The sequence below is a fragment of the Alexandromys fortis genome, unplaced genomic scaffold, assembly GCF_014885135.2.
Source record: "Alexandromys fortis isolate MF-2015 unplaced genomic scaffold, M_Fortis_MF-2015_v1.1 scaffold_114, whole genome shotgun sequence".
NCBI classification, from domain to species: domain Eukaryota; kingdom Metazoa; phylum Chordata; class Mammalia; order Rodentia; family Cricetidae; genus Alexandromys; species Alexandromys fortis.
Window position 1 is genome coordinate 2416830 of NW_026068046.1, and position 26590 is coordinate 2443419.

The 26590-nt window shown below is 38.3% G+C and overlaps 1 protein-coding gene across 4 annotated transcripts in view; it reads left to right on the forward strand.

Moving 5' to 3' along the window:
* Xiap (X-linked inhibitor of apoptosis) overlaps positions 1 to 19680 on the forward strand; it is a 46212-nt gene extending 26532 nt beyond the window's left edge. For all 4 annotated transcript variants that reach the window (XM_050118869.1, XM_050118866.1, XM_050118865.1 and 1 more), the window contains exons 5-7: positions 865 to 907; positions 2996 to 3196; positions 14327 to 19680. In XM_050118869.1, the coding sequence (XP_049974826.1) occupies positions 865 to 907; positions 2996 to 3196; positions 14327 to 14520 (438 nt within the window). In that variant the 3' untranslated portion in view covers positions 14521 to 19680. The remainder of the gene's footprint in view (positions 1 to 864; positions 908 to 2995; positions 3197 to 14326) is intronic.
* The last annotated feature ends 6910 nt before the right edge of the window (positions 19681 to 26590 follow it).

Genomic DNA, 26590 nt, shown 5'->3' on the forward strand with positions numbered 1-26590 from the left:
ACTCACAAATTGTTTCTACCTTTTTTTTTAAAAAAAAGCATTTCACCCTGTAGACCAGGCTGACCTTGTGAACACACAAGATGTGCCTGCCTTTGTCTCTTGAGTGCTGAGATTAAAAGAATCTGCCACCATACCTGGCAGTTTTCACCTTTAAAAAATGATTGATTGATTGATTGATCGATTGATCGATTGATTGATTGATTTAGAGAGTGTGTGTTTGTGTGTGTGTACATCATGTGTTATATGTATTGTGCAGGTACTTGAGGAAAACAAAAGAGGGCATCAGATCCCTAGAGCTGGCATTACAGTTACAGGCAGTTGTGAGTTGCCCAATACGGATTCTGGGAACTGAACTCTGGTCTTCTGCAAGAGCAGCTGAGGCATCTCTTTAGTTACCTTTTAGCACATAGTACTTAAAATTGCAAAAATAGGACTGGAGATATACATCAATTATACCTTATCTGGCTATCATAAACAATGGCCTGGGACAAAATAAAATGTAAAACATATCTGAATAGATAAATAGGACAAGGGTTCTCAAATCATTAGTAAAATGTGGGAAGAATCCTGGACTGGATTGGGAATCTAAAATTAACATGATAGTTCTGCCACTGGTTTTTTAGTTTAGTTTGAATTTGTTTCTCCCCCAGGAAGTCGTTTGGTCTCATGGGGCCTCAGCTTCTTGCCTGTAGTGTTGTTGAATTAAATATTCCTAACTTCTTCTGTTCTATTAGGCTATGTTCTTGTGAATAGTCATGTTTTAAATTAGAATAAAGCCAATTTGTTTTAAGTTCATTAATTTTTCAAATTGAAATAATTGCTTTCTACTAAAGTGAATTCTTACCATTCATAATTTTATTTTAGGTAAGAACTGCTGAAAAAACACCTTCACTAACTAAAAGAATCGGTAAATATGCTTATTAAAATGAATCTTTAATTTTGTGGCCAAATTAGTATGTTTAATGAGGTCACTGTACATTTCAGAAGTTAATGAAGTGCTTATACTTTTATACCATGTATTTCTATAGTGAGGATGTTAATAGAAAGCCAGGTATTGCCGGGCAGGATGGCACATGCTTTTAATTCCAGCACTCAGGAGGCAGAGGTATGTGGATCTCTGTGAGTTCAAGTCCAGCCTGGTCTACAGACTGAGTTCTAGGATAGCTTAAGCTGTTATATAGAGCAGCCCTGTCTCAAAAAAAAAAAAAAAAAAAAAAGAAAGAAAGAAAGAAAGAAAGAAAGAAAGAAAGAAAGAAGGAAGAAGAAAGAAAGAAAGAAAGAAAGAAAGAAAGAAAGAAAGAAAGAAAGAAAGAAAGAAAGAAAGTCAGGTGTTGTGGCTTAAATCCATAATACTAGCACTTGGGATATTAAAGCAGGGGAATTCCAAATCTATGGCTAATTTGGGTTGCATGACATGGGTTTAAAAAAGCTAGGGAGGGAGGAAAACTTGTTTCCATTTATTTATTCATTTATTTATTTATTCATTTATTCATTCATTTAATGTGTATGGGTGTTCAACCTTCACAAATGTCTACCATGTGCGTGCCTGGTTCCCCCAAGCAAGAAAAGAATGTCAGATCTCCTGGAACTGCAGTTATAGGTGGTTGTAAGCTATAATGTAAGTTCCAAGAACTGAACCCAAGTCCTCTAGAAAAACCAGTACTTTTAACATTTGAGTCATCTCAGTGGTCTACTGTGTAGACCAAACTGGCCTGGATCTCTCTTTTTGCCTCAGTCTTTAAGTAACCCCACACACAGCTAAAGCAGATTTTCTGATGGTGTTTATTGTTTTTCCAGGCTGGTGATTGAGCCCAAAGCCTTTCTAATGATGAGTACTTTGAGCTACAGCTCTAGCAGTTATTCCTATTTTTCAACCAAGGAAACAAGGAGGTTATATGCTCTACTCACAGCCACATTATATATTTTTGTTGATGTTTTGTTGTTATTTTGTTTTTTTTTCCAAGACAGGGTTCTTCTATGTGTATTCCTGGCTGTCTTGGAACTCACTCTGTAGACCAGACTGGCCACAAACTCAGAGATCTGCCTGCCTCTGCCTCCTGAGTGCTGGTATTAAAGGCGTGTGACATTATAAATTATGAATAGATCTAGAACTGTAAACAAGATCTTCTAAATCTCATAGCACATTGTAGATCTAAGTTTTGGTGGGGTTATTTATAGGTTTTTGATGGTGTTTTGTTGGTGTTATGGCACAGGGTTTCTCTGTTTAAAAAACATGGCTATGCTGGAGCTCATTATGAAGGCCTGGCTGGCCTCCAAACTCCAGACACCTTCCTGCCTCTGCCTTCAGAGTGCTAAAATTAAAGATATGTACTACAATATCCAGCTCTGGTGTTGTTTTTGTTTTGTATTTTTAGATTTCATTTTTCAATTGAGGCAGTATGTTTCAGAAATAGAAAATTTAATTTAGAGTACCTGGTGAGTCCTTATTCCCTGATGTTGTACCATCACTATTTGTATACCTACCCTGCATCAGTCATTCTCCATTCTCCTACTGCTGGGCCCTGACAAATGCAGGTGGGTTTTTTTTTCTTAAGACATTTTACTTTATTGTTTTGCTTTATTTTGAGACAGGATCTAGTGTATCCTAGACTGGGCTTGAATTTGGTAGATGGCTGAATATGACCTTGATCTCTTAGTCCTCCTACTTTGTCATTTCTTGGGACACAAGCCCACACTACCATACTAGGTTGATGTTTTGCTGGAGATTTAATGCTGGGACTGCATGCATACCAGGCAATCACTCTTCCAACAGCCTCATCCTCTGGATACTTTTCTTACCTGTTTTAACCTGTCTTGCATTTTTCTTTCCAACTTTGGAAATCAAAGCCTCAGCAACGCACATAGTAGCAGACAGTCTACCAGTGAAGTACTTCTCAGCAATGGCATGGTCTTAAAGCCCTATTTAATTGTTTATTTGTGTTAATGAAAATATTTGTTTCTGCTATGTTCTTTCTCTATCCAACTTTGATTTCAGATGATACCATCTTCCAGAATCCTATGGTACAAGAAGCTATACGAATGGGATTCAGTTTCAGGGACATTAAGAAAACAATGGAAGAAAAAATCCAAACATCTGGGAGCAGCTATCCATCACTTGAGGTTCTGATTGCAGATCTATTGAGTGCTCAGAAAGATAATACACAGGATGAATCAAGTCAGACTTCATTGCAGAAAGGTATAGATTGGGTTTTGTTTGTTTGTTTGTTTGATTGGGGGGGGGTTGTTTTGGTTTGGTTTTGGTTTTGGTTTTTCAAGACAGGGTTTTTCTGTGTATCTTTGAAGCCTGTCCTGCAACTCACAGTCTGTAGACCAGGCTGGCCTCGAACTGAAAGAGATTCATCTGTCTCCCAAGTGCTGGCATTAAAGGTGTGTGCCACCACCACCTGGTACATTGTTTATTTTTTGAAACAAAAATAACAACTTTGCAGCCCATTCATTTTTTTTTTTATAATATCCCCATGGGGAGGCCTCACCCTTTCTGAGCAGTGGATTGAGGGTGGGGTTCGAGGAAGGTTGTGGGAGAAGGAACTGGGATTAGGATGTAAAATAAAAAAGATTCTTTGAGGGCTGGAGAGATGGCTCAGAGGTTAAGAGCATTGCCTGCTCTTCCAAAGGTCCTGAGTTCAATTCCCAGCAACCACATGGTGGCTCACAACCATCTGTAGTGAGGTCTGGTGCCCTCTTCTGGCCTGCAAGCATACACACAGACAGAATATTGTATACGTAATAAATAAATAAATATTTAAAAAAAAGATTCTTTGATTAAAAAAAGGAATAGAAAAAGAAAAATGAAAAAATCCCTATGAAATAAAGTTTTAATTTTTATTCCAATAAATTTCAAACATACACAGAAGTAAAAAGAACGATAAATTAGCTTCAATAATAAGCAGCTCTTCCCCATCTTGATCCTCTTCTCCTATCTTTTTGCCCATAGCACTTCAAAGTCAATATAAGACATCCTGTGTATCATTATCTACAAATACTTCAGTATATATTCAAGGGTATTTTTTAAGTATGCACTTAGTGCTGTGTTTCTCAAGCTACTGTAACAAAATGCATTTGTTTCTCACAGACTGAGATGTTGAAATAGGAGCGGCGGTGGGGCTGCGTCCCCAACACCCCGGCCGCTTGGCCAGCTCATGCCCAAAATAACAACACACAAACTGTGTTCATTTAAGAACTGCTTGGCCCATGAACTCTAGCCCTTACAGGCTAATTCTCGCACCTGGACTAGCCCATTTCTAATAATGCATGTAAGCACCCCAAGGTGCGCTTACCGGGAAAATTCTAGCCTCCTTCCATCCTGGGAGAGCAGAGTCTGACCTCATTTCCTCTTCCTCCTGTTTACTCTTCCCACCTATCTTTTAACCTATCAGGGCCAAGGAGTTCCTTTATTGCTTAACCAATGAAATCAACAGATTGATATATGACACTCCCACATCACTTCCCCTTTTTCTGTTTAAACAAAAAAAGAAGGCTTTAACTTTAACGGAGCAAAATTACATATAACAAAAGTTATCAAGTAAAAATTACAATAATCTATATCATAACTAAGGAAAACTATAACTATAGCTAACTATTCTTAACTCCATCAAAGAGTCCAGAAAGACACAATATTACCTGAGCAAACAAGAAATAAGCAACTCTCAAACTCTAGAAATGACAGAGACATCTCGCTGCCTGGACAGTCACCCAAAGTTCCTCTGTACCGTTGGGGCATCCATCTTCAGCCTACAGGCCCATAGTTTCCAGCAGACATTTCCACAAAGCAGGAAATTTCAAAGGCAGTCACTATCTGCTTGTCCTGAAGAATGTCTTGCAGACTCTTTCATGAATCAGGAACCCCGAAAGATCATCTCACCTTTAGGCAAGTTCAGCAGTCCTCTCTCTGCGGGTTCTCTGTGTCCAGTTTATGCAATAGTCCAGGCAAGAGCAGTTTCTTGCCCAAATGGCTATCAAACTCCATAAGGATCCTCTTCGATGCCCATCTTCCTCTTGAAGTAGATTGGTGCTGCCAGGAGCAGAGTGTCTCATTGTCATGAAAAGTCCTAAGTTATTAAAACATTTAAAATGCCATATTCTATAATCTTTGAAAAATATGAAGAATGCCTATCTAAAATATATCTATGCACATCTAGAAAATCTTAACTAACATGACTACAAACTTAACTATTATTAATGATTATTCATTAACAACCTATATACATTACAAAATTAACCTTAAATTTAAATCACTAAAGCAAAATCCATATCAATGTAAATTATTCATACCTATATCATCTCCCCCTTTAAATGTAAAAGAACATTTATAAACCATATTTGGGAACATGGGCGCAGTTTTTTCTCTCCAAACTGCTTCCTGCTGAATGGGGGCGTCGTTAATTAGGTCTTTCATGGTATAACCTGTGTGCTAGTTTCATCTCAGTTGGCAGTTGAGCGAAGCAATTTTCTGAAGGTATTCACAGCAACCGTTCAGGAGGGCGTGGTCCATCATACCATATCGGAATAGAAGAAATGAACAGGGTCTCATCCTCTGTGAAAACAAAAAAAGAAACTCCTTTCCAAAGTATCATGTCCTTAGATCCAAATTTCAAAGTCAAGGCATCAAAATCTCTACGTTGGATTAGTTCAGCAGCATTTATAAACAAATATCTTTTAGCAGCTGTTGCTCCTTCCTCAGCATTCAAACAATTCAAAGAGAGCATAATAGTATACAGTATCAAGATTCTCTGTGTATTTTCCATCTTTGTACGCTTTATTTTAACCTCTATTTCGTTTATTTTTACTTTTATATTCTCTGTATCTCTTTGACCTGGAATAACTCTGTAGACCAGGCTCTCCTTGAACTCTCAGAGATCCGCCTGTCTCTGCCTCCCAGGCATTGGGATTAAAGGTGTTTGCTACTACACCTTGAACTCACAGAGATCTGTTTGTCTCTGCCTTCTAGGCACTGGGATTAAAGGCGTGTGCTACCACACCTTGAAGTCACAGAGGTCAATCTCCCTCTGCCTCCCAAGTGTTGGGATTAAAGGCGTGTACTACCACACACAACTTCTCTTTTTCTTATTTTTTTTTAAGAACTTTTAACTTTTAGCTTGCATATATTTTTAACACACTGTAAATCATTTAAACATTTTCTTTGTCTTTGAATCTCTTTACTGTATATCTCTCTTTTTCTGACCACACGAGCCTTTAAATTACTGAGCAATATGAGTAGGATTAAAGCCGTGGCTTTGCCAGCTAGATCCAGTCCATTCCTTAGCTTTCCGGCCTCATGGCTGAGGTACCGGTTGTAGCCACGTTTACTGCCACAACTCTATGGCATTTCAAGGTCCCTGCCAGCAAGCGAGCTTCAGCAGCCTGTGCTTGCAAACCACACGAACCGCCTGCGTAAAAGAGTCAGAGTTTGCCGTGGCAGGACAGCCCAGAAAGCCGGCATTTTTAAACAGCGCAGCTTTTTTCCTGCTACGGCTGAAAACCGAAAAGCATGCGTTCAGCTTTTCGCCAACACCGTTTAAGTGTTTTGTGGCAGGACCTCTTAATGAGCTGCAGGGTTTTGCAGCTGAAGCTGAGTCAGGAAGCCTCTCTTAGATGAGAGTGCTTGCTTGCTTCTAACAAGCAGAGCAGACCCAAGAAATTGCTGCTATCAAGAAAACATGCTTTACTCTTTCCCAAGCTTTTTCAGGCTTTTTGTGGATTCAGTTGTCCACACGTCTGGGCGCCATCTGTTGAAATAGGAGCGGCAGCGGGGCTGCGTCCCCAACACCCCGGCCGCTTGGCTAGCTCATGCCCGAAATAACAACACACAAACTGTATTCATTTAAGAACTGCTTGGCCCAGGAACTCTAGCCCTTACAGGCTAATTCTCGCACCTGAATTAGCCCATTTCTAATAATGCGTGTAAGCACCCCAAGGTGCGCTTACCGGGAAAATTCTAGCCTCCTTCCATCCTGGGAGAGCAGAGTTGTCTGGTCTGTCAGGGAGCAGAGCAGAGTCTGACCTCATTTCCTCTTCCTCCTGTTTACTCTTCCCACCTATCTTTTAACCTATCAGGGCCAAGGAGTTCCTTTATTGCTTAACCAATGAAATCAACAGATTGATATATGACACTCCCATATCACTGAGAAGTCTAAATCTAGGTCTTTTTGCAGATAATTGCCTTCCCAAAGTAGTGTGTATAACGGCAGGTCTTTCTTCCTCTACTTACAAGAATGTTATTTCCCCCAGGAGTTCTCATGCTCGTGAGTTAATATACACCTAATTGTATTCATGCATTGCTTAACAGTGGAGATATGTTCTGAGAAATGCATTGTTAAACAATCTCATCGATGAGTGAATGTCATCAAATATACTTACACAAACATAGATGCCATATGTTAATCAATTTATCTGGCTTCTTGATACAATCCAGATATTTTGTAAACATGAGATGTGTGCCATGAGGTTCCTGCTGATGTGATATGGCATATTCATGGTAGTTTATTTATATGAAGGAATATATTCTAATAATAAAGTATGCGAGGTAATAGAGAAACCAGTAGCATAATTGTTGGGTTTTTTTCTTTTTCTTTTTTTTTTTTTCAGGACAGGGTTTCTCTGTGTAACAGCCCAGGCTGCCCTAGAACTCACTTTGTAGACCAGGCTGGCCTCAAACTCACAGAAATCTGCCTGTCTCTACCTTCCTAGTGCTGGAATTAAAGGTGTGAGCCACCACCGCCCGGCTGGTTTTCTTCTCTTCATTATCATGTTTTAATTATGTGCTATGCTTTCATATGACCCAGGAGGTTAGTTACTATCAGCATTATCCCAAAACATTAGGCTGGCTGAAACATCACTAGATGATAGGATTTTTTCAGTTCACTTCTGATCTTCTGGAACAAATACATGCTTTCTGGTTTACCAAAGCACTGTTCAATAACACATTACTACCTAAAGCCCTTCTTCTGACCATCACTATGTAGAACATTAAGGCTGTAGCATATGAATGTTAGCAACACAAATATTCAGCCCATATCACATTCTTATCACACTTGACAAAATAAACTAATTCTTTAAAGCATCAGAAACCTAGTTAACTTTAACACCCTTCCTTCTTATTTTTAGTGCTCTAAGGTAAGCTCAGGGCCTGATACATTTTTTAAGAAGGTACTCTACCAATAAGCCACACCCCTCATTTCTCCAGTTTCTTAAAACATGTCTCCACTTGATCCATTTTAATAAAGATCTAAGTAAGATTCTCCAGTTTCTTCATTTTATTTTTAAATACCTCAATTGCATATATTAATTATATATAATGATAGGTTTCATGGTGTTTTTGTACATGTACTTGTATTTATCCCCCATTCCTTCTACTAATCTGCTATTTCATGCCCCCCACCCACCCTTTGTGACCCAATTAGGAGCACATGGTTTATGTGCGTGTGTGTTTGTGTGTGTGTGTGTGTGTGTGCGTGCTCATATGTGTGCATATGCATGTGTGTGCAAATAATTGTAAAGGCAAGAAGTCAGCCTCAGGTGCCCTTCACCTTGTTTTTTTTTTTTTAATGGGTAATTTTTCGGTGACAGTAAGATTAAATAAAATGTCTCCAGTAACCATTAACTGTGTATGATTTTTCAGGGAAGAGTGGGGCCCTATGAGATTCTCCCCATTACGTGGCAGGATGTTTACTGACTTAATCTTGGAAGATCTTATACAGAAATCATACTTTAATTTTGTTTTTAAGATAGAGTCTCTAACACAAGCTGGTTTTGAACTATTAGCAACTGAGGATGACCTTGAATTTCTGTTCCTCCTGCCTCCACTTCCCAAAGTTGTGGGAGTACAGGCAGGCAACATTACCCAGTTTATGAGGTACATGGAATTGGGCCTAGGACCTTGTGCATACTAGACAAATATCCCCAGCCTTGATTTTAAAAGTATGAGTTAAAGTAATTTTTTTGATTGTTTGAGATGGGCTCTCACCTTGTAACAGCCCTGACTGTCCTGGAACTCGCTTTGTAGAGCATGCTGGCCTCCAACTCACAGAGCTCTATCTTCCTGCTTCTGCTTTCCAAGTGTCAAGGTTAAATATATGCATCACCACTGTTGTGTGGTTAGAGTATTTTAGAGAAAGAACAACAGAGGCTTTTATTGTGTGTAGAATTTAAGTTTTGTAATTTAAACAGTTTGGTTTTAAAGTATTTTGCAACTTTTCATATGTGAAATCATGAGGGGTTCATGCTATGAAGTAGGCTTTAAGTTGAAATATATCCTAATATTGTGTATTTCACAGAGAAAGCCAGATGGTGAGCCACACTTATAATTTCCATATTCAGAGGGAGAGGCAATAGGGTAACTAGTTTTAGGCTAGCCTTGCTGCATAGTAAGAACTGTTGAAAACATCAGCAAAAGAAAATACGTTAATGTTGAAATAAACTTAAGCTTTTAAAGATTACTGAAATGGGGTAGCAGCTAAGTGGATAAACTACTGCTCTGTAAACATGAGGTCCTATGTTCGGATCGCCAGACTAACGTAAAAACCAGATGTGGTGTGCACATGTAACCCAAACACTGGGGAAGTGAGGAAGAGAGACAGACAGGTCCTCCGTTGAGCCAGTTGGTGAACTCCAGGGTCAGAGATCTGCCTCAAAAAATAATGTGGAACAATTGAGAAAGATAACTAACATAAGTCTCTACCCTTCATGTACACAAACAAGCACACTTAATTACACGGGCATACACCAGCCACACAAATATAGGCGCATGTACACACATAGTTTTTTTTTTAATTTATTTATTATGTATTAGTGTTCTGGGCACAAGATCTCGTTATAGATGGGTGTGAGCCACTATGTGGTTGCTGGGAATTGAACTCAGGACCTCCGGAACAACAGTCAGTTCTCTTAACCTCTGAGCCATCTCTCCAGCCCACACATAGTTTTTTTTAAGGTTCTATGTATTTTATTTTTGGAAAAAAAATTAGTTTATATGAAACCGAAAAGTAAATCAGAACCCAGTATAAACATGACCAAGTCTCTAGAGGTTAAAATGTTCAACTCCATCTGATAAGATTGATGGATGACCATGATTCTTCTCCAGTGTCTTCTCTTGGAGTTGTACCTGACTTTGTTACCCTTTCTTTCTCGGCCAGTAATCTATAGATTCTGAAAGTTTTTGGGAAGGCACGGCAAAAAGCAATCAGGCCTCTGGCTCATGATAAGGAAGGAAAGGCACACATGCATTTTGTTCTGTTTTAATACATGAGGGGGGGATTTTAAAAATATATAAAAGGGGCTAGAGAGATGGCTCAGTGATTTTAAAATTATAATACTTTTGCAGAGGACACAGGTTTGTTTCCAGCATCTATGTTGGGTGGTTTGCAACCACCTGTAACTCCAGAGCCAGGGTATCTGACACCCTCTTGTGGTTTCTACAAGCACCTGCACAAATGTACATATATGCACACACACGCATACTATTTTAAAATAGATGGAAAATACAAGTTCCTAAAAGGGACATAGTAGTTCCAGCATATATTCTCAGCTGCTTTAGAAGCTAAGGTAGTAGGATCATTGAGCCAAAGAGTTTAAGGCCAGTCTGAGCAACATAACAAGACCATGTCTCAAAGTTTGAAATAACATACTAAAAATATTAGAAAGTGTCACCACATGTTATCTAGATACCAAGCCTTTATTGTTATGTACCAAGACATCCTGATCTCAAAGGGTGCCTTGTGGAAAATACAAGGAGAAAGCCTTGAGTGTAGTGACACAGGCTTTTAATCCTAATACTCAGGAGGCAGAGGCAGGTAGACCTCTGAGTTCAAGGCCAGCCTGATATAGCAAGTTCTATAATATACAGAGCTCCTTAGACCCTGATTCAGAAACAATAACAAAAGGATGCAGTAGGCAAGGTTGTAGAGCACAATAGTCACCTTTTTGGTATGAAGCAGTTTCCAATGATAAATTACTAATCAGGGGCATTTTCAGTATGTGACTGATCATATCATTCTTTGAGTTCATTCCATTGGGTCTGTAAAACAGAATCACAATAAAACCCAAGATGAATATTAATTCCTGGGCATTATAATCCCAGTACTCTAGAAGCTAAAAAGAACTGGCGTTGTTGATCATTTTAGGCTACATAGCAAGACTCTGCCTCAAAAGGAAAGGGGTAGTCTCAGGATATAGCTAACTTGATAGAGAGCTTGTGTACCATGTGGATAGTTCAGGATTCCCTCCCCAGCACAGAATAAACTGGGGCCGCTAATCCCAGAGTTTGGGAAGTACAAACAGGAGGGTCAGGAGTTCAAGGTCATATGTTTTGCTAAGTGAGTTTGAGGTCAGCCTGGGATTTGTGAGACTCTATCTCAAAGACAAAACAAATACCAAAAAACAACCTGGGTTGTATTATGCCTCTATGATTTCAGTGAGCAAAAATACAGCAGATAAACTGTTGCCAGGAATTATTTTTTAGTTGTAAAGTGCACATCAAATTTACCATCTTATAACTGGGGATATATCTCAGTGTTAGAGTAATTGCCTAATATATCTGGAGACTGTGGGTTTGATTCCCAGCACCACATAAATGACTATCTTATCTTTTGTATCTTTTGTATGATTATAGTAGTGTTAAATATGTTCATACTGTTGTATTATACATCCACTCTGGAGAATTGGTCTTGGTACTCAAACACAGGATCTTATACATGCCAGGATAGGTAAGGCATATTTTCAGCCAGAGCCCATAAATTTCATTGAGTATAGAAGGTTGTTTCTTGAGAAGAGATTAGAGGGGCTGGAGAAATAGCGCAATGGTTAAGAGCTCTTCCAGAGGACCTGGGTTTAATTCCTGGTACTCACATAGCAGCTCACAACTGTCTCTAACTCCAGTTCCAGATGATCCGACATGCTCACACAGGTGCACATACAAGCAAAATGCAAGTATACATAAAAATTAAATTTTAAAAGAAAAAGATTAAAACAATACTTTGTTCCCTTCCTACCCAGAGAAACTTCTCTGGAGCTCGTATGTGACAGTGCTTCTCTGGTTTAGAACTCACCAGCTCTCGGGACCCTCAGAATCAAGTCCCAACTCTTCAATGCTTTGCGGTATCTTTAAGTCAGTTCTTGCTGGCCATTTGTACCTGGTCTTTTTTTTTTTTTTCAGATTCAGTGACCAGTTTTTACCTATGTTCTTACAAGTCACATGTTCTGTTACTTAGAGCACAATTCAGTCATTTCTTTCACCTAGAGCACTTCCTCTAATTGCTCCGACTTCCAAAGTGCGTCCTTCTAGGTAACTCCTGTACATTCAGTGTCTCACAGTTTCCTGTTATGTTTTCTATGTGTCTGATATTGGATGCCTAAGGTCCATATATATTCATTGTATGCACACTGCCCAAGTGTTCAATAAGTACTTGGATGAAATGAAACTATTGCTTTTCGAGCATGTTTTATAAATAATGTTCCCGTTAGGACGTTAAGTGCCTTAAAAAGAAGTGATGCCAGGCATGCAGCACAAACCTTTAATCCCAGCATTCATACAGCAGAGGCAGGCAGATCTCTGAGTCTGTGCCAACCAGGCTACATAGTGAGACCCTGTTTTTATTTGTTTCATTTTGGTTTTGTTGGGTTTTTGGCTTGTTTGTTTGTTGGTTTTTCAGAACACGGTTTCTTTCTGTTAACAGCTCTTACTGTCCTAGAATTCACCCTATAGACAAGGCTGACCTCAAACTCACAGAGATCTGCCTGCCTCTGCCTCCAAAGTGCTGGGATTAAAGAGGTGCTCCACTACACCTAACTTGTTTTTAAAGGAACTACATAGTTGAATAGGGAAATGCTTTGTGTACACACACACACACACACACACACACACAGTTCCCGTGTGGCAGTGTGGCTACCATTAGAAGTTTTAGAGTTAGTAGACAGACCTAGCAGGGATAGTGTGATTATTCAGCAGATAAAGGCACTTGTTCCCAAGCCTGAAGACCTGAGTTGATTTTGATCCTGGAACCTATCTTGAAAAGTGCACTCTGGCTTTCACATATGTGCTATAGTGTATACACCCTCATCACAAATATAATTAAATAAAATAAATTTTTTTTAAAGAAATAAAACTTGCTTTTTAAAAAAAATGCCACAAGAGGTAGGAGTGTGGTACAATGAATGGTATACAGTATCCTGGACTTCATACCCAACACTGCTGACACCCCCCCCCCCCCCCCCCCCCCACACACACACCAAAGGAAAACAAGCAATACACATTTAAGGTCAAATTTATAAATCATTACTATACAGTGATTACAAAGATAGTTAAAATATGTATTTATTTGTAGTGCCTAGCACATAATATTTATGCTCTATTACTGTTGGTTGTTGATGCTATTATCTATAACCACAAGCACAGTTTTATGGCATATTTGTTAGACTTTCACAAAATCAGTTTTGGCAAAAGTTAACCATGCAGCTACTTCAGTATTGTATGTATGTTACTCATACCCAAATATGTTTTTGGAAACCTTGCTAACATCTCAAATATACCTGAAAATGTAAAGCCTCTATCTCCTTTTACATTTCGAGTAATTATCAGTGTCTCCTTGACACATTAGCAAGCCCAACTTTAGTTCCTCTTTTTTTTTAAAGAGTGAAATTGTAGTATTGGGTTTTTAAAAAAATTATTTTTGTTTTCTGTGCATTGGTGATTTGCCATGGGTGTCAGGTCTCCTGAAACTGGAATTACAGACAGTTGTGAGCCACCTTGTGGGTCCTGGGAATTGAACTCAGAACCTCTGGAAGAGCAGTCAGTGATTTTCACTACTGAGCCATCTCTCCAGTCCCCTCCTCTCTCTAGCCCTCACATCTAAGCACCAAGTCCTATTTATTTGGTCAACTGGAGAAGTGTCCATCAAATAGATCCCTTTCTGGAATTACCGTGCCCTTCAGATAACTTGTTACTTTTACTACTTTCTTGCTTTTCTGCATGGCAAATTGTTGCCTGTACTCAATTGTCAATCCACCATTGCCCTCCTTCTCACCGTGCCTCCCTTAACCAGTTGGACAGAAAAATTTGTTCATCTTGCCCCAGAGCACTTTGCATGGAACTTTATTATAGCGCTGACTACTTTATACTTTGTACTTACTCTCTAGATGTAGCTCACAACGTCTCCCACTAGCGTACAAACTTCTTAACAATGTGTGCCATGTGTGAGTCATTTTCATGTCTCCCAAGACTTGAGTGTCTGGCACACAGGAGGGGGTGCTTTTCAATGAATTTAAACAACAAACCCAAAAAAAACGAGTATATGTTGTTTTTCTCTTTGTGCAGACATTAGTACAGAAGAGCAGCTAAGGCGCCTACAAGAGGAGAAGCTTTGCAAAATCTGCATGGATAGAAATATTGCTGTAGTTTTTGTTCCTTGTGGACATCTGGTCACTTGTAAACAATGTGCCGAAGCAGTCGACAAATGTCCCATGTGCTACACAATCATTACGTTCAAGCAAAAAATTTTTATGTCTTAATTCAGAGCCACAGTAGACATGTTCTTCTTACTCTAATTGAATGTGTGATATGAGCAAACTTTAAGTAATCAGCATTGCATTCCATTAGCATCTGCTCCCAAGTGGAAACAAATGTTAACAGCACTGTTGCAGTCTAAACTTTGAATTTCTAGATCTTTTAGGCTATTAGCTATATTGTTTATCCAGTATTTTACTCAATTGAAACCTTAGACAAAGAAGCATTTAATATTATAACATTTTACCTTGTGTATTTGTAGTATACTGGTTTGATTTTTATGTGTAAGTGAATTAATCACCTGCATTTTTTCATTCCTTTCAGATAAGCTTAATAAATGGGGTGTTCTGTATAAGCAGGGAGATTTCAGTTAATCCGCCCAATCACTTAATTTGTGTATTGTGAATAGGGAAGAACTGTTTCACACTGGTGGGAGGATAAACATTGTTTTTAGATGTTTGTCCGTGTTTTAGGATTTTGTCTGTTTCCTTTCAAAATTATAAACGTACTTGTATGAATGATTTTTTAAAAGTGATTTTGCCATCTCCCAAAAGATATTAAATGATAGACTACTATCTAACTAGCATATACTAACATGGAAAGACAACAAAGATACAGTAAGTGTAAAATACAAATGGCAAAACACTATGTATAGTTTTAGTCAAATCAAGGTGTGTGAATTTTATATCTGTACAGGACAAAAAAGATTTGGAAAGATATGCATCACACTCTTAAATATGTTTTTTTTTTCTTGAGGGGGTGGGGGCATGGGTCTTAGGGGGGCTTATAGGTGCCCTTCTTTTTTTATTGAACTTTATATAACTATGTATTACTTTTATATAATCATAATTTTTAGAAAATATTTTACTGATTTAAAGGCTTAGGCATGTTCAAACGTCTGCAAAACTACTTATCACTCAGTTTCAGTTTTTCTAATCCAAGAAGGCAGGCCAGTTAATTTTCTGGTGCCAATGTGAAATTTAAATGTTTTTGTTTTACCTGCTTTGTGGATGAAAAATACTTCTGAGTGGTAGTTTTCTGACAGGTAGACCATGTCTTCTTATCTTTTTTCAAAATAAATATTCCTGATTTTGTAAAATGAAATATAAATTATGTCTCAGATCTTCCAATTAATTAGTAAGGATTCATCCTTAATCCTTGCTAATTTAAGCCTGCCTAAGTCACTTTACTAAAAGATCTTTGTTAACCCAGTATTTTAAACATCTGTCTGCTTATGTAGGTAAAAGTAGAAGCATGTTTGTATGCTGCTTGTAGTTTTAGTGACAGCTTTTCATGTTGAGATTCCCATGTCATTTTGTGTCCTGAAAGTTTCGTTTCATGTGAGTTTTTACTGTTAGGATGATTAAGATGTATATAGTACAGAATGTTAAGTCTCTGATTGTTTTATGTTTGTTTGTTTCTTGACTAGCAATGGTAGTAAATACTTTTAAAACTATTTTCTCAAGATCCTTAAAGCCTCTTGGAAATTGTAGCATACTGACAAGAGTAGTTGTTTAAGTATGATTTAACAACTTGTAAGAGTCAGTAAGAATAAAATCAAGCTAAAATGCTTCATAGAACACAGGATTTACCTTAAATAATTATCATGATAAGACCTCTTATAGAGACTGGTCTATTTTACTACAGAGAACAGTTTGGGAGTGAAACTGTTACAATTTAGACTTTTTGTTGTATTTTCTAAGAGAAAGAGTATTGTTAGGTTCTCCTAACCTCTGTTGACCACTATGGTAAGTGATGTCATTTTAATTGCAAATTTAAATAGAAAATAACAGAATTAAGTAAATGACTACCCTTTTTTCTCTTTCCTTTTTTCATGAAAATCCTTAGTTCTTTGTATTGCCTCCTACTTAGGTTCAGTTATATAGTCATTAAGTTGAGCTTGATCTAAATTGACTAAGTTTTAAATTTAAATTTACATTTAAAGCATTCTACAAGGGGATGAAAGTGTTAATTTTAAGAAAATTTTTCTAAGACTCTTTAGGTACAAGTCACGTAGGTAGTTTGTTTAATCTAGTTGTTAGCTAAGGATTCAAGGACTGAATTGTTTTTGAATAAGGCTTTTCATGTTCTGGGAGCCTCAGTTCATTTAAAACTCTCCTTTTAAAACTTGTGTGCTGAGAGTTAAGCAAAACCTCTTTTTCTTTCTTTTTTTTTTTTTGTCTTCATGAGTTGCAAAATTGAATTCGTGAAGCTGATGCGCTAACAGGTTTATTTTAAGAATTGTTTAGAAAATGCTGTTGCTTCAGGTTCTTAAAATCACAGCGCTCCAATTCTAATCAAATTGTTGGAGGCTTACCAGAGTTGGTCTGAGCTCATACTAGGAAAAAAAAGCCAGCGGATCCTTTCCAATATAGCTGTGCAAAAATTGCTCACTTGGAAGGTCAAAATATAACCAGATCCAGATCACCCCTGAGTGTTGGTGTTCTTTTCTGTATAAAGTTCACTCTAGGATTTTGAAGTAACCACCTATTTTACTACATACTAGTCATGTGAAATTTGATGTTATTTTGTAATAAATAGCTAATTTTATTTGTAATTCATTGTGTTGATCAAAACTTTTGTGAATGTTTGGCATTTATTAAATAAATAGAGTTTATTTGGTTAATGGCTTAGTATTCCCTTTCCTGCTAGATTTTGCCTCTTCCTTTGGTTAGGGGTAGAGGTGAGGTGACTGTAGTAAGTGAATATAATGTGGCTATGTTATGGCATTTTGTTGTTTTGGTATTTAAAATGTGTATTTTTCTGTTTTAATTTTAGTAGGTAAAATTTATATCTTGAGCTCTCTGAATGGATATTACCACTCCAGCATTAGCTGCATGTATTGCTCTTATTAGACCTAAATCATTGTTTTACTTCTGACTGCCTAGGTACTGAATAAGAGAAGAGGAGAAATGAAATAGATTGTATGTCATTGCTATTAGAGAAATAAGAAAATGGAGAAATATTCAGCCCATAGCATTTTAGTCATATCTTTTCTTTTTAAAAAGATAGCTATCAGTGAAGAAATGAGCTGGCCGTATAGGCTTCACAGCCTGAGTTCAAATCTCCAGAACCCACATAAAAACTGGGTGCAATAGCCCAAGCATCTGTAATCATAGAATGCCTAGAAAAAACAAGAAGCAGATAGCAGAATGTCCAGAAGTTTAAGGTCAGCTCATTTGGCTTAGGCATTAGAAAAGAGTCACTGTTAAACATGGTAGGAAGGTGAGGGCCCACCAACACAGAAACCTCCACACATGCATCATAGCAGGTATCCCACCTGTACCTAGGCACATACACAAAAGAGAAAAAAATAGCCATCTGTAAGATGAGAATGGTACCTTCACCATCTTCTCCAAGATGATGGACCTCAACTCAAGAAGAGCATATCTTATAAGCCGTAAATTTAACTCCCATGCTAAAACTTTTTATTTCCAAGACAGGATTTCTCTGTGTAACAGCCCTGGCTATCCTGGAACTCACTCTGTATGTAGATCAGGCTGATCTTGAACTCACAAAGATCTACCTGTGTGCTTCTCTGAGTGCTGGGATTAAAGCTGTGCACCCCCACTGCCCGGCAAGCCTAGACCTTCTCTGGTTTTGCTTTGATGGAGGACCTTGGACTAAAGTGTTGAAATAGGAGCGGCGAGGCCACCCACATGGCTAGGTTATGCCCCGAAATAATTACATGGAAACTGTATTTTTTAACACTGCCTGGCCCATAAGTTCCAGTTTCTTATTGGCTAGCTCTTACATATTGTTCTAACCCATTTCTAATATTCTGTGTAGCCCACGAGGTGGCTTACCAGGGAGGATCTTAACCTGCGTCTGTCTGGAATGGGAGAATCATGGCGACTCCTCGACTAAGCTTCTTTCTCCCAGAATTCTGTTCTGTTTACTCCACCCACCTAAGGGTTGGCCTATCAAGGGGCCTAGGCAGTTTCTTTATTAATAAGAAATCACTCCCACATCACTAAAGCTTAAAAGACAGCCTGGAAAGATAGCCACTAAGAGTACTTGCTGCTTCTGCAAAGGACCACGGTTCAGGTACCAGTACCCACATGGTGACTTACAACTGCAGCTCTAGCTACAGGCTATCTGGTGCCCTCTTCTGGCTGAAATGAGCACCTACATGCATGTACACATAAACATGCACATATACACATGAAATAATCTTTAAATCTTAAGTGACTCATTAACTTTTAGTCACTATTACTCATTTCTCTGGGTGCTTCTTATAATGAAGCTAAAAGTTGCAATAAATAAATAGATCAATCCTTTAAAATATTTAAGTTCATTTTTTTTAAAAAACTAGAAAAATATTCTTACTAAATTCAGTTGAGTTTTTCTAATGGAAATACTTATTCCCATTGTAATATTTGTTTGTCTCTGAAACATTCAGCACAACATAGATTTCTTCCTTACATAATAACATCACAGACTATCAGAGCTAGAAATTACCTTAGAGAGTAGCCTGTTCACACCACCACCACCACCCTCATTTTATCATAGAGGTAAGTCCCTTTACTAGGACATAATTTGAAGTTGAAAATCCCTGCACCACAGCAACTACCTGTCTTGGAAAGTCTCAGATGTTTCTTTTTCAACAATTCCACTCTGCTCTAATTTTCACTGCACAGTAAGTGGTGCTTTACAGTTACAGTAGGACAATCCCTAATATAAATTGAATAATATTAATGCTTGAGTGGTGACGTTCCTATTTGGAGGCTGAAGTTTGCAGCTGTGAGTACAGGTCTTTGACATTTACTATGTGCTTATGTATCACTCGTGTAGCATTTAAGATTACTGTCTAAGTTTATCCTATCACTCTGTCAGTACTTACCAACAGGCTTGCATTTTAAATTTGATGTTAATAATGGCTTTAATGTTGTTTCTGGTTTTGCATTTTTGTTATTGTACTTCACCTGACAGAATAACCAATTCTTTTGTTTTGTTAGTGTTGTGATGAATTATGTTAAGCATTTTGAGACAGAATACTATATTTGTGAATATAATTTTATGGCTTCTTTTCATTTAAAGGATACCTTTCAGTATGGAAATTTATGAAAATTGCTTTCTGCCCTATAATCTGTCATTTGTTGTAGATTAAAGCTTATTTTTCTGTGAATAAGACTTATTCAATAAAGCACTATTCTTTAAAATGATATCTTCTTTGTATTTGATTTTGCTTGTTGAGACAGGATTTCATGTATCAATGCAGGCTGTTGGCCTTAAACTCAGTATGTGGACTGATCCTTGAACATCTGGTCCTTCTTTCCCTACTTCCCTAGTGCTGATATATGTAGTATTGAGGATTAAATGCAGTACTTCATGCATGCTAAGTTCTACCAACTAAGGTAGATTAAACTCAGGTCAGCAGGCTTGGCAGCAACTACCCTTACCCACGGAACCACACAACCACAGAGATACATAGACCTCTTCGAGATACATTATACACATAGTTAAAAGTAATGAGCCAGCAATTATACCACAAGCACATGTGCTCAGCTATGTTCATAGCAGCATTGTTTGTCATAGCCAGAACCTGGATATAACCTAAATGTCTCTTGACTGAAGAATGGATAAGGAAAATGTGGTACATTTACGCAATGGAGTACTACACAGCAGAAAAAAACAACAACAGCTTGAATTTTGCAGGAAAATGGATGGATCTGGAAAACATTGAGTGAGGTAACCCAGACTCAGACAATCATATGTTTTCACTCATAAGTGGGTTTTAAACATAAAGCAGAAAATCAGCCTACAAATCACAATCCCAGAGAACCTAAGACAACAAATAAGGACCCTAAGAAGTAATGAGCCAGGCGGTGGTGGTGCATATGTGAGTTCCAGGGCTACACAGAAACTGTCTTCAAAAAACCACAAAATGGTAATGAATCTTTTTTAAAGTACATTAAAATGGGGCCAGAAATGTAGCTTAGTGGCATAGCACCTGCCTAGCATACATGAGGACCTAGGTTTAACCTCCAACACCACAAAAAATTAAAATGTTAATAGTTGTGGGTGGAGAGATGGCTTAGTGGTTAAGAACACTGACTATGCTTCCAGAGGTCCTGAGTTCAATTCCCAGCAACTACGTGGCGGATCACAACCATCTGTAACAAGATCTGGCGCCCTCTTCTGGTCTGCAGGCATACATGCAGACAGAACACTGTATACATAATAAATTTTTAAAATACATAGTTAACATCACTCGCCTCACAGAGTAGCTTGTTTGTGTTCAAAGATCATACTGTCACTGTAAAACCAAAGTTCAACAAGCAAGTAGTAAGGAATCTAAGAACCACTGCCCCATTGAAGCAGGCAGCAATGAGGGATTTTTGTGAGTCAGTTTCAGAATGTGAGAGCAATTTGGTCTGATATAGGTTCCCTAGGCAGAAATTCACAAGTAGCTATTTCAAGTGACTATTGGCCTTCTAATCCACAATACAGGTTCTTAAATGAAGAATTATATTCCAGGCAGGTGTGATGGCACATGCTCTTAAAGCAAGTGGAAAGCAAAGACGGGGGAGTTCAAGGCCAAATGAGGATACGTGAGACCTGTTTTCAAAAAGAGGTATTTCAGGCCATCTGTGTAGAGACTGATTAATCTTTGACAGTATTATCCCTGTCAAAAATCATTGACATTATCAAAAAACAAACAGAAGACTTACCAGCACTTCCGGCTTTGAGGTAGGTTCTTAATCTCTAGTCCCAGCTGGATTTAAACTCAGCAATCTCTTTGCCTTGGCCTCATAAATACTGAAAGTGCAGGCATGAATCACTATACTCCCTTTTTAAAAAATGTTCTTCTGTATACAGCATATATTTGAACTTGGCAATGAAAATACTCAGTACTAAGTTCAGAATGATCCCAAATTGTTGATTGCGCTACCCTGGTCAAGGGCTGGCGAGATGGTTGACCAGGTAAAGGCCCAGCAAGCCTGATGACTTGACTGATCCTCAGAACCCATAGGGCAGAAGAAAAACTGCGTGTTTTCCTCTGACTTCCCCATTTGTACTAGGGCACGTGTGTGTGTGCATGCACACATGTGTCACACACACAAATACGATTTTATAAAACTAGCCTTTGATCAAGCAATGAAAGAGTTAAAAAAGGATTTGGAAGCTCAGCTGTAAGTGCTGGAGGATGAGATTGTACAGAACAGCGCTGCACTTCTACAGAGCCAACACTTCAGTGAAATGAGAGCCGTTGATTTGGACGGAAAGAATTTCAGCGTTGGAAGGAGTCGGCCTTTCTAATTCATAATAATTAACAGTTCTGATTCTTTTCCAGTTTTGAAATATTTCAAGTGTGGCACAAAAGAAAGCAGATAAGAGGTCTCAGTCTTCTATAGATAATGAGTTGTGTAAATAGGTATAAGGCTAGATGACAGTTTAGCATGTTGTCTTAGTTTGTATGAGATTTCCAGGACAATGTAATGGTTCATAATTAATGACAACAGCACAGAAAATCTTTTGCACGGGCCTATAGTAGTTAACCTTAAGCCTCTGTATAGATATTGGAAGAATACTGGTTTCAAATACATAAATAAGAATCCAGGAGAATCAGATTTTCATTATTTTATTCTTTCCACTGAAGAATTTAAAGTGAGGAAAATCTAAAATATAACTAATTGAGATACTGTGTATTGAATCAGTGCTATTGTTCTAAGCCTAATTTCTTCCTGAGACAGGATCCAATGAAGCTCAGGCTGGCCAGCAGGGAATACAGGCATACATGCACCACAATGTCTGGCTTTCAAAAGCTCATTGCAGTAACTTTTACTGTCAATATGTATGCATGTATTTAGATAGATAGTCAACATTTCCCAGGATCAAACCTAGCGATTCACTTATTGCAGGAAAATACTCTATCACCAAACTCTACACCTACTGCCCCAAATACGTATTTTACACTTGAAATTACCAATATATATTTTTTCATTTTATATATTTATTAAAGATTTCTGCCTCCTCCCCGCCACCGTCTCCCCTTTCCCTCCCCCCTTCCTCAATCAATTCCCCCTCCCTCATCGGCCCGAAGAGCAGTCAGGGTTCCCTTACCAATATATATTATCTTTTAAGATTTATTTATTTTATGTACGTTGGTGTTTTGCCTGCATGTATATTTCTGTGAGAGAGAGTGCCAGATCCCCTGGAATTGGAGTTCAGGTATGAGCTGCTTTCTGAGGGCTGGCAATTGAACTTGGGTCCTCTTGAAGGGGAGGCAATGCTCTTAATTGAGCCATCTCTCCAGTCCCCTTCCCAATGTACATTTTAAAAATAAACTTTCATTGTATATCCATTTCTCGTGTGTGTGTGTCTGTCTTTGTGCTTGCGCACAAGTATCATTCCTTAGCTTTAGTACATTACTAGATGATTATTACTAGGAGTTCTTATGCAGAGTTACATTTTTGTCTAAAGCATCAAAAATGTTTTTTCTCATTAAATACTGGAGCTTACTTTGTGAGAAATTGGGCTGTGCTTTTGCAAGCTCAGTAACAATTGTCTTGAGGCAAAAGAAGGAACGGAATACTTGAGAGCGTGTGAAAAGCAATTGATGTTTCCAAGGAATTGCTATTAAAAGAAGAGACTCCAAATCCCACCCCCATAAAATCTTTTGTCTTTTTTTTAAATTAATCTTCTGAAATGGGGAAAACCTTTCTAAAATTTTATTTCTCAGAATATTCAAACATGGATCATGGCTTTCTTGGTAAAAAATTAGCAAATGTTTGTGTTAATCATTAAGAGTATGTCCTAACACATCTGGAAAAACCTGTTTTTCTTTCAACTACATTTTATTTGATTATTAAAATGAATATGCTCTACTTCTTAGCTTTCTGCTCCAAACTGTTCAGATATATTTTATGTGAGCTGTAAGGCGTGGTGGAAAAGACACGTGCTAACAGTAGTTATAAACCAGTATTTATTTTTCACTTACACGAAAGGAGCATAACAAACAATATTCAGACATGGGTATAACCATGCCTGTTCCTCCTGCCTTGTGTGATTGTGAAGGCCATGTGAAAAATTGTACATGAAAGAGAGTTAAAAGGAATAAACCCTCAGTGAGCCTGAGGGATCTGTCCTTTAATTAGAGTGTATTGAACTAATTACAGGTTAGCTCGACACAAAATGAAGCAGTTGAGGACCAATGCCTGATTAATCAGGGGTCTAGGATGATGAAATGCATTTGTGGCCATTTTCATAGCTCTCAAAACACTTTACATCTATTTGCTCTTTGCGTGGTCATGTGTTGCGCTTAAATCAGAAGAATCTGTAATGGTTCGGGGGAGGGGGAAATTGTTGCTCTCTAAAATCATAAAAAAAATGATGTTCTTAAATCATGACATTCATTTGACCTTCACATAGGGAGGTAGGGGCATAGCTCAGTGATAGAGCACTTTGCCTAGCAGCTTTGAGGCCCTGGGTTCAATTCCCAGCACTATAACAAGAGCAGCAAACCAGTAGTGACCCCTCATGTAAGAATTTGGGGGAGTCAAATCACTCTTCTAACATAGGATCATGAGAATATGTAAAACATTTAGGCATGATAATTTGTGTCCTCACAGGATCTCTTGATAATTTTCAAAGTGCTTTACCTACTTCATTTTACAACTTCCTCCTGAAATGAACAGTTATTTATAATTTTGAAAGTAGTGCAAAGACCACAGGGAAGTTAGGTAACTTGCCTAACTCATGCAGGTAAATAGAGGCAAAGTCACAAGAGCCTTTACTCCTGTAGCATTTATTCATTTATTTTATTCGTATGTGGGTGTGCATGCCACAGAACCCATGTGGATATCAGAGGACAGCTCGGGGGAATTAGTCTCTACTTCCACCACCTGCGATCCAGGACTTGTACTCCAGTGGTCAAGCTTGGCTGCGACTACCTTTACCCCCTGAGTCATTTCAGCCACCCAAGAGCCTTTACTTGGTTACTCTGGTACTCTTAATAACCTGCCATCGTGTGTCCCCTTCCTTATATTTGTACCATCTATGTAATTTACAGTCGAGGAGCCCTAGACATAGAGGTTACATGACTCACCTAAATCATATGGTGAATCACCAGTCAAGCTGTTCTTATAGGTAGTAAAGCTGTTTCTAGCTAATGTTTGGCACGAATTAGCTAAATCGACTGCCTCGCTGTCTGACTTGTATGCATCCAAATCCAGGGTTTGTTTTTGTTTTTGTTTTGTTTTGTTTGTTATGAATCAACTGCCTTGCTGTCTGACTTGTACGCATCCAAATCCAGGATTTGTTTTTGTTTTTTTGTTTGTTTGTTTTTTTGTTTTTTTGTTTTCTTTTGTTTTTTCAGGACAAGACCTGGCTAGTCATATGGTATTAAGCCACAAAATTATAGGTGCATAAATGGGTATGTGGAGTCCTTAATCTGCCAGGTTTAATTTAAACCTTCACCCATCTAAGTGATTAAACTTAAACTGATAAAATGACTCTACAAATCCAAAATATGTAAGTATATATCTAATTTCAATTGGGAGGGTGGACATTGGTGACGACACCCTTTTGAGGATCAGGAATTCGAGGCCAGACTAGGCTACATAGTGAGACTGTGTAAGAGCAAACAATAAAAGGTTGGAAGTGGGGGCTAAAGGTAAGTAGGTCAGTGGCAAAGGGCTTACCTAATGTGTTTGAGGCACTAACTTCCATCCCTAGCGCCAAAGAAAAAAAAGGAAAAAGAACTCTGTAATTACATCAACAAGGCAAACATTGGAAGGATGTTACCGCTTCTCTCTCTATAGTCTCTGTGTCCCCAGTGCTGAGGACACTACCTAGTCCATTAGTAGGTCATCACTGAACACTGAGTTAATTATTGTTCAGCATATAGAAAATGTGTTGAATGAACATCGTGTGAAGGAATGAATGAATGAACTCATGAGTAAATGAATGGAATGGGAAACTAAAAGCCGAGCGTGGAAAAGAAATATATTTTCTGAAATCCATACTGATTTTTTCTTTTAAAAAATTGTTTTCTTTGGGGAAATTGTATTAGTGTTAATTTTTTTTTTCTGTTGGCAAAAGAAACTTAAGGAAGGGTTTCTTTGGACCACTGGGAGTATTGTCCATTCAGACATAGAGAAGGTACCGTTGATGCTCAACTTGCTCTGTCCTACTCTCTGGGTTTATTTAGTCCGACTCCTGAGTCCATGGGATGGTGCCACTCACATTCAGGTTAGGTCTTCCCTCATTAGTTAAGCCCTTTGGAAATACTTTTTATAGACATACTCAGAGGTGTGTCTCCTAGAGAAGAACATGAAGATTAAACATCACAGGGGGGCAGGGTTTCACTGTGTAGCCCTGGCTGGCCTGGAAGTCTCAATCCTGCATCTGCCTCCAGAATTTAGTGATTGCAGGCACTCTGACATATTGGATTTCTTCTTTTTAAAACAAACATAACCCATCTACTGTGTGCCAGTAGGCTGTGTTCTAGACTTCCTGTCATAGAGCATTGAAGGGCAAAAGGTTTGTCTAGTTCAAACAATGTGGGGGAAGGTATGATGGAGGTGTTCCAAGAAGAGAGCATTAACGTCCTGGAGGAAAAGAATTCTGCCTGGAGGGAAACTGGGCGGAGCTCAGAATCACAAAGCTGGGCTATCCGAAGAACTGAAAAAAACGGGATAATTCATCTTGAGACAAGATCTCACTTTACTCCTGATTTGGACCTTGGGGTTGTAGTCTGGTGCTCCAATGTGGATCTCTGTCTCCTTTCATCGCCTAATGAAGGTTAATATCCAGGAGGATGTCTATATGTTTTTCTTTGGGTTCACCTTCTTATTTAGCTTCTCTAGGATCATGAATTATAGGCTCAATGTCCTTTATTTATGGCTAGAAACCAAATATGAGTGAGTACATCCCATGTTCCTCTTTTTGGGTCTGGCTTACCTCACTCAGGATAGTGTTTTCTATTTCCATCCATTTGCCTGCAAACTTCAAGAAGTCCTTGTTTTTTACTGCTGAGTAGTACTCTAATATGTATATATTCCATACTTTCTTCATCCATTCTTCAATTGAAGGGCATCTAGGTTGTTTCCAGGTTCTGGCTATTACAAA